The 18,102-nt window shown below is 32.7% G+C and overlaps 1 protein-coding gene across 1 annotated transcript; it reads left to right on the top strand.

Moving 5' to 3' along the window:
- Positions 1-993: 993 nt before the first annotated feature.
- Positions 994-7,548, top strand: LOC110036153 (hydroxyethylthiazole kinase-like). The gene is made up of 2 exons (XM_020740537.1): positions 994-1,559; positions 7,010-7,548. The coding sequence occupies exons 1-2, from the start codon at positions 1,068-1,070 to the stop codon at positions 7,400-7,402; spliced, it is 885 nt and encodes a 294-aa protein (XP_020596196.1). The 5' UTR covers positions 994-1,067; the 3' UTR covers positions 7,403-7,548.
- Positions 7,549-18,102: the final 10,554 nt, after the last annotated feature.

Raw genomic sequence — 18,102 nt, 5'->3', positions numbered from 1 at the left:
CCTATGTGACCAACTACGACCTATCTAGCTCATAGCTCATACAGTTTCCTACCACGATCTATGTAGGTCATTTAAACTCTTGAAGCAACCATTTGCGGCCCACACAACCAACAACTACCTGACGTTCAACTACGAATTATTGACAGGTTGGAGCTACATCCACCATTTACAACATCTACGACAAATTTTTGCATCTATAACAATCGACTATAACCCTCGTAGTCTGTTCATCGAAAACTATATTCATTACAATCAGACTATCACAATTATCAAAGAAATAATATTGTACATTTATAATGAACATCCTTGTGATTCCATATTCCTTAATTTAGTAAAAAATGAGCATGTGTACTAACCATTTATAGTGGATTATCTCAACTGGACTAAGCCCCATGACTTTTTCCCTATTCACAGGATTTTCAACATAAAAAATTGTGTTCTCTTCATACTCACTTATCTTTAATTATGTAAGTGTGTGCAGGATTTTCGTGCAACACTAAGACGAGAACTCATTACCCTAAAACTACAGACCTTTCGACACACACCAAAGCTTTTGGTGTGAGTTTATTTCAATATAAATAATACTCGAAATATTGCTAAAATTTCAAAAAATTCAAAATTTAATTGTGATCATCAACTTACCCATAAAATAAAATATTTAAATTTATTCATATCTCATATGAGACAGCTGCACGGCTTCATTCTTATGAAATAGGGACAATTACTTACAAGTACTCGAAAATATTGATATCTATCAAGCAAATATAGAGATGATCTTACGAACTACTAAACTGATGCATTTACATAAGTCACTGTCCCATCACTAACAACTTGATAAAAATGAAAAATATGAATTAAAATTTATGATGAATTTTGATATTTGAGTTAGAATTCAAAAATTTTATAAAAGAGAGCGTTTGATTCATAAATAATAATATTTCAAGTGTTCTCTAAAGAATTTATTATTTATCGTACTTTGTTTCAATCATTTAGAGCGATATTTTCTCTTCTTTGCTAAGCATCTCATTTCTTTCCCAAATCATTCCCAAACGTCCCCTTCCACACAAATGGACGCCGAAACTGACATCACCGCCGCCGCCCCGGCCGGAAAGGTACCTCAATCGCCGGAGCCTCATCTGTCGGACGATCAATGGGGCCGTCGGGGATGGGAGCTTCTTCAGAAGCTTCGATCACGAGCCCCATTAATCCAGTGCATAACAAACTTCGTCTCAATGGATCTGATGGCCAATGTCCTTCTCGCCATCGGTGCATCTCCGGCGATGCTTAGTACGTTGACTGAGATCTCCGATTTTACTCCTGGCGTCGACGCTCTCTGCATCAACATTGGAACCCTCTCCGAAGACTGGCTTGTTTCGATGACCGCTGCCGCCGCAGTGGAGGCCGGCCGGCCATGGGTTCTCGACCCTGTCGCCGTATCTGCGTCTGATTTTCGGATGGAAGCGTGCATCAGCCTCCTTGAGCTTCGGCCGGCGGTGATTAGAGGTAATGCATCGGAAATTCTAGGGCTGGCTTCGGGGAGTAGGATACGAAATAGCAAGGTAAGGGATCTAATCAAATAGCATATTTTTGGCACTCAACATAAAAAAAAAATAATAATAATAATAATAGTAATCCACCAATACATGTGCCAGTGAAAATGTTTTGTTAAGACAACACTTAAGAGCATTGGATGCACTGTTATTGATGTATCAATTTTATTAAGATGACAAAGCTATCTGTCTAATATATTTGATTTGATTTCATTACATTAAAATGTTTCTACAATTCTTACTAAATGCCTTTCCGATTTGGCTGACATTTAATGCCACTAAAAATACTGTATGATTGTAATTTTTTTAAATGTTAATTGAATATATCGATGAATCAAATAGTTTATATTTTACAATGTATAACTTTACATTGTATATATAATATTTAACCTATAACCTCTAGATATATTGTTTGGTTATCTTGAAGAGATCCTTATTCTGTGGATTGTAGGTAATACAAAAATTAACTAATTTTATTATCTTGAACGCTATTTTGTACAACACTTGGATGAAATTTTTTAAGCTACATTTATTTGAAGTTTAAACTAAGGTCTATGTGACTTTAAGTAAAATGTGATAATTTATTGGCATTTGATATTCTCTTCATCATCATTAATCTTATCCACAATATTTGATATCGACTTGAACTTTATGAATCTCATGCTTGTGCTGTTTCTACTAAGCTCAAGATTTATTGTTAAATCTATCTCTAGAAGAAAATGGTCAAACTTTGATGATTTTTTTCGTCGTCGATAGCAAGTAGAGAATTGCTACGGAAACAAACAGGAGCTCCAAATGGGTTTACCGATGGATATTTCATTGTTTAATCATAAGAAATCATAGGAATTCCATTGAACATAACAAATTTTGTTACATTTCTATGGAATTTTCAACACAATTACTATAGGAAACCAAGTGATCAATGGAATTTCTTGGAAAATTGATGGATTTTTTTTTTAGTAAACTAAGTTGTTAGAAAATTTGACCGGATTTTCATAGGAAACTGATGCAATTTCCATCACAAATTTTGTAGCTCTATGAATCCATTGTATAAACTAACTCATTCCATTTTTTAAGTTCCTTCTTCACTCTGCTGGCGTCTCTCTCTTCTTGCTTTATGTTCGGTTGTGGCCCTCTACCTCGTTCTATTTTTGGTGGTATCCATCCATCCTTTCTTTACATGTTCAACAACATTCCTCCTTTTATTCATGGACTTTGAGGATTATTTTGTGGGTGAATATTCAATCATAGAAATATTTGCAGAGACGATGATTAAATTTCAACCAAAATAATGAGGCTGAGGGAGAGGAGTGGAAAGAGGAGGAATGGTAGTGATAATTTTTTGCTGCTTTTGTTCTTTAATTTTTTATATTATTATGTATTGAACTTCTTATGCAATAGATAGATTATGATTTATGTTAATATTTGTCTTTCTATTATTTTCTATTGAATAGTGCATAAATTAGCTAGTGATCCTTCTATTATGTGAATTTTTATTGAAAGATTTATTATCACACCGTGATTTCTACACAACTTTGCTATTTTTGTGGGTTTATAGGCTGTCGATAGAAATTTGACAGAGCCAGATTGTGTCATAGCATCTATCAATGGGTATTTCGCCAATAAATCTTTTTAGACCAAATTTTCATAGAAAATTGACAATTTTTAAAGAAAATTTCTTAGAAAATTGGGCTGCTGATATTTTTTTTTTAGAAAACTAATTCAAAAGGTGGTGTTGACTAACCTAAGAGCGGAAGCCAAAGCTATTCATGTCAAGGTTGTTGTTCGTTGACAAATAATTGCCGTCGGGTATCAATGGAGATGGACAAAGAGGAGAAGTGGGTCCATTAGAACGGCCAACAAATAATTCAAGAGATTGTTATGATAATGATAAACTATTAAGCTAAAGTTAAATGATGATGAGAGAACAATCACATCAAAACTTCAAACACGAGACATAAATTTATTTGCTTCAATGCGATTCACCTACTTCCACAAAAACAAAGAAGTCAACATTAGTAAGTTTCAAAAATATATAGAGAGATTGTACTTTATGTGAATAAAAAAAAGTTACCAAGTAGTTGTTGTGAATATGAGTGTTGAACATAGAGAAAATGTGTTAATGCGTCTCATTCTCTTCTTGTTTCTACTGAGAGAGGTTTTTCATCTATTCAATTCTTCTTTTTCTCCTTTCTATTTGTAATCTCCATTCTACTTTTTTATAAGTTTCCATTTAGAATTTTATGTTAGCTTTCATCTGCAACTTTGTAGTATCCTCCATTCAAGAATTTAAGGCAATAATCATTTACCTTTTTCATGTTATTAAAGGGAGCTTCTCTTTTCAATGATTAAAAAAATTTTCAATTCGCACTTAACAATCCCTCCTGGTGTGTGAATTTCTAATGTATTAGCTTAGTGATTGTGTTTGAACAATTCTCTGTGTTGATCATAGGGATTAAATGAGCATTTATTAAATCTCAATGTTTCAGTCCATATCACTTTTGTCAATATATCATTTTTTCGCTCCTTAATTTTGTAAGTTATAAGTTTTTATTTTCAAGCAAGTTGTGTATATAATGTTTCTAGAATAATATGCCCTTTATTCGGAAGTGAAAAACGGCGTTCTTTGTTAGAATTATAGTATTTTGGCTGTTACAAAAAGAGTAACATCTTTTTAAGATAATTTTTTTCTCTAAAAAAAGCATTTAGCCAAATGGTTTATCATTTTTTATTTGGACTTTGGCGATTGCCTCTTATTATGCTTCTGTGGTTAATATTGAAATTATATTTGAAAGTTGCGACACCCAATGTGATGCCACCGAAAGTGTGGATGCACCTGATGATACTTCTCTTCTAAAAGTCTCCTCCTAAAGTAGAATCAACACAAGCTTGCAATTTTCTTTTAAATCTTAGGTAATGATTGTTCATGCCTTTTAAATAGCATAATAATCACTTCTAAGCTTCTTAATATTATTTTTTTTGGATTCAACATATGTCTGTTAACTGCTCCCATTGCAGATACATTATTTGATATATAAATATACACAAGAGATTCAATGACTAACACATAAAAGACTTGATCATGTGCACTTTTTCTTCTTCAATTTTTGAGTCCTTGTTGTAATCTATTCTTATCCTAAAATTTTTTCTCTTCTCCAAAATTTCTATTATTATTATTATTTTCTTACTATTGTCTATACAAACCATTGATCGGATGAATATCTAGCCCTATAATCAACATGCAATTTCCCTATTTGTTTTACATTGCAACAATAATCAGCATTATGAATGCAAAATTTGATCTTCTCTACGAACCCATGAAGTTTTTGGTAACATTGATGAGATGCCTATTTTAAGCCATGAAGTTTTTTTATTTAACTTATCGAGAAGGCATTCTTTTCCATGCCTAATAAAGCTTTTTAGTTTTATCATGTAAATTTCTTCTTTCAAATCACCTTTGGGGATATCCATTTGTTCAAGTTATCAATCTTCTACTACTATATTCTTAATATTAGACGAATTATCATTAGTTTAACTATAGGAGGGATCATCATATTGAAGCATATAGCTTTTCTGTTAAAAGCCTTTGAAAGTAATAAACTGAAGAAGAATAGCTGTTAGTCGCTTTGTTAGTTTTTTATGACAATCTTACTTGAGTCATTGGTGTTGTAGGTTTAGGCAACCCTTGGGGTTCCTGACATTTTTTGTCTTTTCTTTGGGAAAAATGCCTCCTCTAATTTAATTTACTCTAGAATGGAGATGTCTTCTACAATAATGTTTATCTTATGTTTATATAATACAAATTCCTTTAAAATAATATTTATAGTTTTACTAATTTTATTATTATAACTATTTCAAGATTGTATTTAAAATAATCTCCACTCCATCGGCTTAAATTGCAATTTTTGGATTTTGAATCAAATTTATCTCTAATAACTTGATCAACATAAACATATGGTGAGGAATAAAAAACTTTCAAATGCAATAAAAATGGCTCTTTTCTTATCTGGGCTTCCTTATGAACATTATGGAGTGCAATTGTCGATCTCCATTGATAAGATACAATTTTATATTTATTGCATCTGCGGCTTTTTAATGATATGGCATGCAATTTCATGCCCCTTACACATTCATTGAGCTTATATTCATTCTTTTAGCTACTCCATTTTATTGTGTTTCTCGATCGTTCTCTCTTAATGAATTCTAAGGGCAATGCCATAATTTTGAATACTATAAACTTACGCTACCCATCATTATTTGATTTCAGGTTCATGATTTTATCTCTAACTTTATTTTCCACCAAATTCGTCTATTTTATTATAATAAACACATAACCTAACACGCCCCTGATTGATGCATACATTGTTTGCACAACACTAGCAGAATATGTCTACTATTGTCTGAGGTGGAAATGCATTTACCCACCACTGGTCAATACTCTTCAGTCGACTCAAAGATTTGTGATCTAAATTTCATAATCGTTGTAGATAGTATGGTGCCAACTCACCCCTTAATGTTACTCTCTCGTCAGTATAGCGGTTAGTAATATAAATTACATAATTGTTTGAGATGGTAGGAAAACATCTACGGGCATAGGTACAATGACGTCCTCAGTCAGTATCATTAGATGGCGAACTCTTCCTCTTAACATGCATATACAAGTATTCATGTATACAATATTTTCATACTTCATAACATACATTAATTCATGGATAAACCATTATGCAACTATTTGTGCAAAAATGTTATTATGCACACTTCTAGCCTAAAGATATAAAGACATCACTGGTAGTCTAAGTCTCAATGAAGTAAAGCCTAAGGGTCTATTTGAGACAGCTTTCTGTCTGCTTTGTTTTTCAGACCACCACCACAATTCTATTTGGAGAACTATTTTCTTGCTATTCTTTAGAAATTTTTGTGGTAGAAAGTTTGAAGTAAAGCCTAAGGGTCTAAGGGTCTATTTGAGACAGCTTTCTGTCTGCTTTGTTTTTCAGACCACCACCACAATTCTATTTGGAGAACTATTTTCTTGCTATTCTTTAGAAATTTTTGTGGTAGAAAGTTATTTTTTTCTACTCGAGTTGTTAAAATGTGATGGTTATTAGAAAGTTGCGGCCTAAATTTTTTAAAATAAAATAATTTTGTAATAGCTACCGTAGCTTTTTGAAAAACAATTTCTTCTGTAGCAGCTTCACAGCTGCTTCTTCAAGCAGTCGCAACTACCCCAAACAGGCCTTCAATGTTAAAAATTAAAATCAAGAATACAATTAGGAAGTAAGAAATGTTACTGTAATAAACTTAATTACTCACTTTAAACTTTCAAAGACTTATCTAAAAGCTAAAATGTACAACATTTACCTCCTCTTTCACTCTTGTTGAACTTTTCTCAATCACAAGTATTGCTGAGATGATAATGCTTAGGTGGATGAGCGGCTTAACACTTAAAAATCTATGTACAGGGAGTCGACAGCTTGCATCAATCCTCTGATGCTTTGGAAGCTGCAAAATCTCTAGCTAAATCCTGTGGCGCCATTGTTGCAGTATCAGGAGCTGTCGATTACATAACAGACGGCCGTATGGTTGTGGGCGCCCAGAATGGTGTCGCTATGCTGCAGAAGATCACCGCAACCGGCTGCGCCGTCACCGCCCTTATCGCCGCCTTCATCGCAATTGAACAATCGAATATTTTAGAGGCAACTGCCTGTGCACTCTCCATCTTTGGGGTTGCAGCTGAGTTAGGCATGGAAAGGGCTACAGGACCAGCATCTCTTAGAACGCATTTGATAGATTCTTTGCATGGGCTTGATGAGCATTTATTGATCTCTAGAATGAGTATATCTAGGTTTTCTTAACGGCTACAAAGTACTTGACCTGAATCTAAAGTTGAGTTCCCCTTTTTAATCTCATGTGAACAGAGAGGTGTTACTGTCGTTATTATCCGGAAGTGAAAATGTCATCCAATTGTGTACTTGAACAATAAATTTATTATGTCTTCTAATTGCGATTATTGATCTGCTTTTCCATGTGATAGAGACCTAAAGCACCCTACAAGATATAGAGGAGAAAAAGCCTTTCAGAATATAGTAGCTGAAAATTTTCGCATCACACAAGTTATACCATTTAGAAGAGCACCTAAAGATTCATATTTACATAATAATAATAATAAATAAATAAATAAAATTAAGTAAAACAAAATTGTGGCAACTTTTTGGTTACGTAGCACATTGGTTATTATACACAAAGTGAAAAAACCCTATGTGCTGGGTTAATTGGAGGGTAAACGAGCTCAGGTTTAGCGACTCATTCAAAATTAGCTCGTGAATAGTATATTCGCGTTGGACTCGGATAATATTTTCTTGTTCATGTTCTGCTTTCAAGAGCAAATTTTATACAAAAGTTCAAGGCATTTATTCTAAAAAAAATTACAATAACAAATTTCATATTTAAATTATTTTATAAAAAAATTATAAAATAAGAACAAATTTATTATAAATTTTATAATTTGCAAACTAAACAAGAGTTAAAAAAATACGATTAAAATATAGAATAAAAATCAAAATCTAAAAAAAATTGAATTGAACATTTTATTTTGAAATTTACATTTCATACACAATCTTATGCTTTACATAAAGCTAAAAAATTTTTAAAAAAAAAACATTAAATTTAAACTCCAACTTTGACGATCCAATAAATAGTGATATAATACTAAAGCAGATAATAATACTAAAGCAGTTTTATTACTTTACAAGTTAGAAGATAATAATACTAAAGCAGTTTTATTGTAACAATACTAAAAACTGGGGACACTAACATACATAGAAGACAATCCTTGTGTATTTATATCACTCCTAAACTTTTATATTTACACACATAGCACTCAAATCTTTAATATCACATCAAAGATCGCGCTATTATAATCCTCCATTATGGTTTGCATAAGTGTTGCTTGGGGGTCCGCATCAGTCGTGTACATGTCATTTTAATATAGATATGAATCATATCTAGCATGCAAATAGAGAGATGTCCAAGGTATGGTGAGTGTAATTTTCCTAAAAATGTGACAACATCTACATAGAGAATGTGAGACTAGTTCTAAAAATGTGACATCTGCATAGAAAATTAGACTAGTATATGAAATGATAGTCATGCAATGCAATGCAATTGTGATGTTTCACATCAATCTCTTTGAACAAAGCTTGTTCTCTTTTTTTTAGAAACAAAGTCATCCATAAAAAAAAAATATCTAGACGCAGTAGCCAAATCACAACACTAACGCTTATACCTGTATGAATCACCACACAAATGTACAATAGTCGAACTAAATTTCTCAACAAAAACCTTATAGAGGCCTCCAAGCAAGAGATAACACCTCGGCAGCCAAACAAGCAACCAAGCAATGCCGAGCAATCGACTATCCGAGAAGAAATAGAAGATATTAGAAGAAGAACACAAATTGCAAACCCTAAGCTCTTACGGCCGAAACGATGGATGGATGGATGGATGGATGGATGGAAACAGTTTGCAAACGACGAGCCAATTTGACAGCCCTACACACAATTCTTATGTATTTACATACCTCACACCTAAATTTCAGTATATACAAACATTGCACTTTGATGTTTTAAACCTATGCATGAAAAGACGCATTGATACATCAGTACAAGGACCATTCAGAGTCGGTTGAAGAAAAAAAAAAAGAAAAAAAACAAACTATAGTGTTTGTTGAGATAAAATGTGTAATTCTTTATTATTTTGGAGATGCAAGTACAAAGTTCTCTTTTTCTACCTTCCGTGGTTCCAATAGTGTTTCTTTTTTTTTTTTTGGCGGATTGAGCATGCAAAAGGTGCAGGATTACTCATCTGGTTTTCAAGAATAGAAATCGAAGCATTTTAGGATTCAATCATGTCTCCTTAGCAATAGAAGATAACAGAAAAAATTTGAGCATGGTCAAATCCACATCATTAACATATTGGGAGCATTTACATTCACACCGAGTGGACGATAGTATGCCTAGACTCAACGTGGAAGGGGTTATAGTAATGAAGGACAAAATGATTTTCAAGAGGGTCAAAAAGCCAAATTGCCCTTCCATATAAGTAAAAATCTAAATTCAGAGGGTAGGTTGCCATACGGCTGGATGCGGTTTAAAATTAGTGTAATATAATATTTAGAAATTAGGTATTTTAATTTGAAGAAAATGAGGTCAAACTGATATATTTGATTTCTACAGTTTGAATAATCGAGCTAACCACGAGTAATGTATCACCATAAAAGGTAATACACTACTTGATAATAAGCTCAATTAAATAAACTATAGAAATAAATGACTTACGATTGATCAACAAGTTTGCATTATGACCGACAGATTCCCCTATTCAATATGGGAGAAATAGAATTTATTTTAAGTCTAGGTTTTTTAAGTTCCCTATAAGGGCAAACAGATCACTTAAGAAAACTTTCGATAAAAATCAGGAATATTTTGTTTTCATGAGTTCAAAATGAAGAGTTTTCAACGAATATGATTATAAAATCTTCATTAGAGATTGGTTCAAAGGTGAAAAATATTATTTTAAGAATCAAAGAAAGAAAAGTAGGGGAGATTAAAGATCCAAAATAGGTTATTGGTAATCAACCAAACTATTTTAATGTTTGGTTCGATTTAGGACGATATTAATTTAAGTTAACTTTTCACAATTTTATTAATTATGGCTTAAATTTGTGTGATGATGAATTACATAAAAAATCTAGAATGATAAGAGGTTTTATGTTGAGTGACTACCTCAGAATCTTAAAACAAGTTCGGACATGTTGTATATCGAGACTATGCAGAAGCATAAAAAAAGAGAGATTTTATGTCATAAAAGACAGCATCGAAATCCGAAGAATTGTTATTTAAACTAAAGAAAGGGTCTTAAACGAGCTGCCCGAGCTGCCCACGAAGTCTGCCCCAAGTTCCATACTGAAATGTCTTCAAGTCTTTAAGTCTTCAGGTCCTCCAATCATATTATTAAAAGTTTTATTTGTTTCAATAATTTTATATTGAATTAATTAAAGGATAATGGAGGTATATATTATAGTGACTAGTGATTATTTATCCTAAGAGTAGGTGATTATCAAACTTAAACCAAACTTAATGTTGATAAGCCCACACCTTAGAATTAGTCATCCTAAACCAATAAGAATAGTTAACTTAAACCCTAGGTTAGTTAACCCTAAAATAATAAGATTAATTAACCTAAACCGTAGGTTAGTTAACCCTAAACAAATAAAATTAGTTAGCCTAAATCTTAAGTAAGTTAACCCTAAACCAACAGGATTGGTTAATCTAAACCCTAGGCTAGTTAACCCTAAACCAATATGATTAGTTAACCTAAACCCTAAGGCAGTTAACCCCCTAAACCAATAGGATTAGTTAACCTATACCTTAGGTTAATTACCCCTAAACCAATATGATTAGTTAACCTAAACACATGTTAGTTAAACCTAAACCAATATGATTAGTTAACTTAAACCTTATGTTGCTTAAGGATAGTTAACCCTAAATAAATATGATTAGTTAGCTTAAGCCTTAGGTTAGTTAACCCTAAACCAATAGAACGTAAACCTTAGGTAATTAACTCCAAACCAATATGATTAATTAATCTAAACCTTATGTTAGTTAACCCAAACCAACATATTAATTAACATAAATCTTAGGTTAGTTAATCCCAAACCAATAGGATTTAGGATTAGTTAACCCCAAACCAATAGGATTAATTAATCTAAACCTTACATTAATTAACCCTAAACTAATAGAATTAATTAACATAAACCTTAGGCTAGTTAGCTCTTATCAAACCCTAACCTTTAGGTAAAACAAACCTAAATTATAGTTTAGTTTTAAGCTAAACTTACCGTAAGTCTGAAGTCAAAACCTAACCCATAGGTTAAACATAAGAAACCTTTTTTTAGGTGTAATCTTGAAACTAACTTAAACCTAAACCCCTCGACTTGAACATTAATTAAAAGATAAAATAAAATATATTGGGACGGGTAAAATTTACAAAAAACATATTAAAACTTAAAATTAAAATAAATCAAATGTAACAAGGCTTTAAAGCATGACTTTGAGGTTAAGTCGGCTTCAAAGTAGTCAAACTTATACAAATAATAACAAGTGAACAAAACAACACAAATAAAACACTTAAAATCTGACAAAAAGATATAAACAACGCAAAATACTTCAACCTTAAGATCGACTAAGTAATTCAAAAATTAATCAAATATTAATCACAATGATCACATAACTCAACTTAAACCCTTTTTCGTTCTAGTTTACGAAGATTCTTTGGACGATGCATTCTGTAGATGTTGACAAGAATTTTTCAAGCCTGATGGGCAACCACCTTTCGGACTAAGTAAACTAGGGCACCCAACGACCCGGGACGACGGAGCCATAGCATCTTAACAGGATTACCACTAATTAATTTATTAAATTTAATAACTAATCTAATATTGTTTATTTTCTTTATTTGCTCTCTTAAATTACAATGTATGTTCTTTTACTGCTTTCATCAAACATAAAATGCATGTGTTAATGACAAATGATAAAGGAATAAAAGTTATTTAGATTAGGGAGAATGTAAAACTCATAACACTAAAAAATTAGTTAGCTTAAGTAAACTTAGCATTGGCCTAGGTTTGTACTATACCTCCACTATCCTTTAATTAATTTACTATAAAATTATCGAAACAAATAAAACTTTTAATAATAAGATTGGAGGACCTGAAGACATTTGAGTATGGAAATTAAAACATACTTCGTGGGCAGCTCGTTCAAGACCCTTTCTTTAATTTAAATAACAATCATTCAGATTTCGATGTTGTCTTTTATAACATAAAACCTCTCTTTTTTTTTAGGCTCCTACATAGTCCCGATATGTAGTATATCCTAACTTATTTTAGGATTCTGAGATAGTCACTTGACATAAAACCTCTAATCTTTCTGATTTTTTTGTGTAAATCATCATTACACAAATTTAAGATCTAATTAATAAAACTGGCAAGAGTTAACTTAAATTAATATCGTCCTAAGTCGAGCTAAACATTAGGATAATTTGGGGGATTACCACGAACCTATTATGGATCTTTAATCTCCCATATATTTTTTCTTTTAATTCTTAAAATAAAATCTTTCACCTTTGAACTAATCCTTATTGGAGATTTCACAATCATGTTCGTTGAAAACCCTTCTTTTTTAACTCATGAAAACAAACTATTGCTGATTTTTATCGAAATTTTTCTTAAGTGAATCGTTCGCCCTATTTGACTCCCATTTTGAATAGGGGTATCTGTCAGTCATCATGTAAACTTACAGATCAAACGAAAGTCATTTATCTCTATAGTTTATTTAATTGAGTTTATTATCAAGTAGTGTATTAACTTTCTAGTGTATTACCTTTTAGTGTATTAACTTTCAGGGTGGTACATTACTCGTGGTTAGCTCGATTATTCAAACTGTAGGAATCAATGGGATCATTTTCATCCCATTTTCTTCAAATTAAAATACCTAGTTTCTAAATACTATATTACACTAAATTAAATCACATTCAGCCGTATGACGACCGAAAAATTCTTTGCATGGTTGGGAAGCTTTACGTTTTGTTGCATATGTTATGTTGTGATTATGAAACTAGATTTGTGCTTGATCAAGTTAATTTTTTCGTGATATATCAACCATATAAAATCAAAAACTTTAAAATCTCAAGCCCTCATCTTTCTCCCTTAAACACCGATCCCAAATTTCCGGAAAACCCGGTCAATAAGGAGGTCAAGAAAAGGAATCAACCAGAGCAACATTGTGAGGAAGATCTCATAAGACGACAAATTTAGGTTAAATTCCTCAAACGCCAGGATTTACCACGTATGGAATATAAGGAAAGATGAAGGACAAACAGAATTTAAAGTCACCATTTTGGTTGTTTGCCACGATTTCGGTTAAATCTTGTTTAAATCTTGCTACCACACAGCCCATAAGTCTTCTTTTGGTACCCTGAAAGAAAGTGGAAAAAGGAAACGGAGAATCAGAGGCTCATATTCACCTTTGTTCAATTTGCAAGAAGAACGGTGAGAGAAGCATGCAAACGTGAGACTATGACGACAATTAAAGTAAGGATGTCCTCACCGGATGCTAAAAGAGAAGGGAAATATACACACCGAGCACACAATTTTCAAGTATTTACATATCTCACACCAAACTTGCACATTTACATTACAATTTTAGCTAAATTGCAAACATCAATCCAGTTTAACAACCCAACTGTTGCATGAAAATATAGAACAAAGGAAATAAAATGGGAAAATGGTGGTCTAGATTTGCCTAATAGCTTCATTAAAAAGCAGATGCATTGACATGTTCTCTACCAATGACTAATGCATGCAGCCATTGACTGCAGAAGCATAGGTCGACCAACCTGCCTCACCATTTCATCAAACCCCATAATAACTGTAGTTAGCGATATATTTCCATATCATATTCATTTGTGCTAATATGCCCAATTATCCATTTTGGCCAAAACTACAACAGAATTAAAGAAGGATAACAAACTCTAGTGTTTGGAGTCGGCTTATTAAAGCCAAACCCCTCTAAAAACCGACACAAAACTTAAAAGTGAACTTAGTTCTAACCAATAACATTAAAATGTTGGGGAATTTTCTTACATGCAGATCACTAACAGCTTGAATGATTCATCACAAATTTTATTTTAAAAAAAAAATAGAACTTGAATAAACATTTTTATAGAAAGATTTATAACACCAAAAATGTTATAAATATAAATATCAAAGTACCGCTTCAACTTGAAGGAAAATTTTATAAGATGGCGGTGAGACTTGTAATGCTCTATGGCGGAGAACGTTGGCCATTTAAAAATAAGCATAAAACAAAGTTAAGTGTTGCTGAGATGAGAATGCTTAGTTGGATGAGTGGCTTGACACTTTGAAACAAAATGTGAAATAAATATATCTGTGATAGGTTGGTGTAGCTCCAGTGGAGGACAAGATTAGAAAGAGTCGTCTTAGATGATTTGGTCACATTAAACGTCGACTATCTGATATTAAACGTCGACTTAAACGTCGACTATCTGATGATCCGGTTAGAAGAGTAGATGTTTTAGATTCGACTTATGACTTGTGCTAAGAAAGAAAGAGGTAGACCTAAAAAGGCTTAGGCATATTATATAAAAAATGATCTCAATCTATTAGAATTAAATGAAAATATGACACTCAATAGGGTACAATGGAGAAAAGGGATTCATGTAGCTGACCCCACTTAGTAAGAAAATGGAGAATCGAATGCTAAGATTAGCCTCTATTTCATCCCGATGATCCACTCATTCCCTATTCATCGTGACATGTGCATGAGCCGTCTCCTTTCCATAAAAGAGTTGATTTCTTTTGTGAGGAGCAGAATTACTCACGTATTTATATAGAGCGAGGGACAAGCTATTTGAGAAAAGGTGGGTAAGACACTCGAAGTTGAAGAGCTCATATTCGTCTTTGTTACATCATCAAAACAGATTCACATATCTGCTCTCCACAGTTAACGCACAGACACAATGTTTCCCGCAAATGCACAGGCCATCTAAGCTGCTCTGGTGCCATTGCAAAAAAATATAGAACCGTGAAGCAACCTCTGAAGATAAAATCGTCTTTTGTGAGAAACTTTATCTTCATAGCCCAATTAAGAGAGAGAGAGAGAGAAAGAGAGAGAGAGAAAAGAAGAGAAGCATAGCAAATGAGTGAAAAGTTAGCTTCAAAGTAATCATCAGTCATCAGTCATAATCATACTTGGGGTTGTGATCAAAGATAGCAATCTGTCCAATTTCCAAGGCACTTTTAACTGTATTTAAGAACATGGGCAGCGTAGCATAATTATGAATATTTTTGTGTCAATAACTTAACATTCTTGTTAAGCTTTTTTTTACCGAGCAGTCAAATTCAATTCATGAAATTTTCCAACCAATTAGGGGTGAGCATTTGGTCGGCTTGGTTGAATTTGTTTTGAAATTAGTCAAACTGATTACAACTGAAATCTGAAATCTAATAAATCAAAATTTTGATAAAACTCAATTGACAGAACCGAAATATAATTATGTTTAGAATCTTTGATTATGAACAAATCGAAATTTAAATTTTAATTGAATTTCAGTTGTGAACCAACATCAAGAATTACATCTCTTAGTAGTATATTAAAATTAAAATCAACCCACTAACTGAAAACAAAATATTAAGGTTTTAAAAACAAAAAGTCGAAATGCATTTTTGAAACTGAACTGAAACAGCCAAAATTGTTTTTGATTCGGCTTAATTTTTGTTTTAACAAAGAATGCACACCCCCAAAAACAAAAATGGACTTGCCGACTCATTATATTGTTTGAGTATGGCAGTGAATTTAGCTTGAAGATCATTAATCACTCAAAAATCGATTCAAATTTTAGCTCCAATCGATATTGAATTGAAATAATTGGGCCAGCCTATGAGCTGAAACTTCGGATCGAAAATTTTGGAGCCAATTTTGAGTCATTTATGGATCGGCTCGAACAAACTCAAGTTTAGCTCGTATTATTTTGTTTATAAAACATACATATATAGTGCTAAGCAAATCTGAATAGAACGAGTAACAAGCCAATTTCAAGTTGATCGGCTCAAAATTGAATATAACCTCAAAATTGAATATAATGATCCACGGGCCGATTTCAAGCTGATTTTAAGCCCACCCCAGCTAGGCTCGGAGACGGATCGTTAACAGCTCAAATTTGAAGTTTTCATTTTGGCCATTTGCCAGGGTTTAGGTTTAACCCTACTAAAATCCAGCTACAAAGCCCCAAAGAACTCATTTTATTACCTGAAGATATTTAACAAAATGTAGATAGGAAATGGGAAATTGGAAGCTCTGATTCACCATTTTCAAACTGCGAGCAAAAGCACCCACCATTTCTCTACAACTTATGCATCGGATGCAAAGATTACCCATGGAAACATATGCCGTCCAAGCTGCTTTGTAGATATACCATGAGAATCAGAAATCTCTGAAGCAGCATGAAAAGGAGTCCTCCTCAACAGATGCATCAATACATAACATCTTAGTTCAGAGTATCCATTTCCATGCAAGCATATGCAAACCGAACATTAAAAACCAGGAAAATAGAAAAATATGGTTGGTTACTTGAAAGAAAAGAAAAATGATCGAGTCCAATAGAAAGCGGATAAATCAAAGCGTCCTCTACCAATGAAACATGGGAACAGCGCTACCAGTGGAAATATGGTAGTCCAAGGGGGAAAATTTTCTATCCGGACTTCGGACGTAGCTTTACGTGTGGACTCTCAGTAATATACTGTCATGTGTGTTATATCGGGCCCACCTAAAAAAATAAACTACAGACTCCAATAAGTTTTGCAATAACCCCGAAATAACCCCATGTGTGCTATATCTTGCTTTAGTGAACGAAACATTCGAAAACAGGAAAAAAATAAAAACTAATACAGATATAGAAATTTTTAAAGGAAAAGAGGAATCTGATGCTCAAATTCAACATAATTCCATCAAAAAAAGCAAAAGCATTTGCATTTTCTCAATCATTGAAACATAAAAGTAGTGATTCCCTGAAAAGGCATACGCCATCCAAGCTGCTCCATTGTCATTCTGTGAAGCACCTTAGAAAGAACAAGATTCCCTTTCATGCTACATTTATTCATCGCCGTCTTAATCACACACATACAGAGAGAGAGAGAGAGAGAGAGAGAGAGAGAGAGAGAGTCATGGAATTCATACAGCTAAAATTTGAGAAATTCATTACAACTCTTGGAGATGCAAGTAGAGATTTTTGCCTTTTTTTTATTACTACAAAGTTTCCTTGGTTGCATGAGAAATTCAAAATAAGTTATTTATCATAATTGCAGAATGGAAATTGAACCATTTTAAGATTCAATCATGTCACTGCATACCAGCAGATGATAAAGGGAAAATTGTGCGAAAATATCTTTCTAAAATTTTGTTACAAACATGTTTGAAGACAAATGCAACATAAATTTGAGTGAGAATTATAAAAATGAATGAAACAAGATACTAGATTTGTAAATAACAATATTCAAGTGCTATGCATGTAATCGCCTCATTTTTCAATTAATCACAGCATAAGAAAATTTAATTTCATGACTCATAATATCCGTATTTAACCAAAAAAAAACTCCCACCAGATGTATATTTTGGATGAAATTATGACTATTGAGGGATAACATCTAGTAGTGGAGGACTGCACAATCCAGTTCAAGCCTTGAGAAACCGATTCAAACCAAAATTTGACTTAGATTAAAAATTAATATCACATGAATTCTAGTATTTAGATATTTGATGAGCCATCAAGAAATTTTTATTATCAAACAAATTTCAAAGCATTTTGAGCAAGAATCATTTTAAATTCAATTTCAAATAAAAAAAATTTGGGGTTTCCTCCCACGATTTTTCTTTTATCAGTGTGTGTTAAATCTTTGTGCAGCACAGGGTCTGTTTGG

The sequence above is a fragment of the Phalaenopsis equestris genome, unplaced genomic scaffold (assembly GCF_001263595.1).
Source record: "Phalaenopsis equestris unplaced genomic scaffold, ASM126359v1 Scaffold000002, whole genome shotgun sequence".
Taxonomy (NCBI): Eukaryota; Viridiplantae; Streptophyta; class Magnoliopsida; order Asparagales; family Orchidaceae; genus Phalaenopsis; species Phalaenopsis equestris.
Note: the sequence above shows the minus strand (reverse complement) of the source record. Positions and strands in the feature narration are given on the sequence as shown.

Coding starts and splice junctions, on each gene's coding strand:
- LOC110036153 (XM_020740537.1), top strand. CDS start 1,068: ATGGACGCCGAAACTGACATCACCGCCGCCGCCCCGGCCGGAAAGGTA. Junction 1,560..7,009: donor GTAGGATACGAAATAGCAAG/GTAAGGGATCTA, acceptor ATCTATGTACAG/GGAGTCGACAGCTTGCATCA.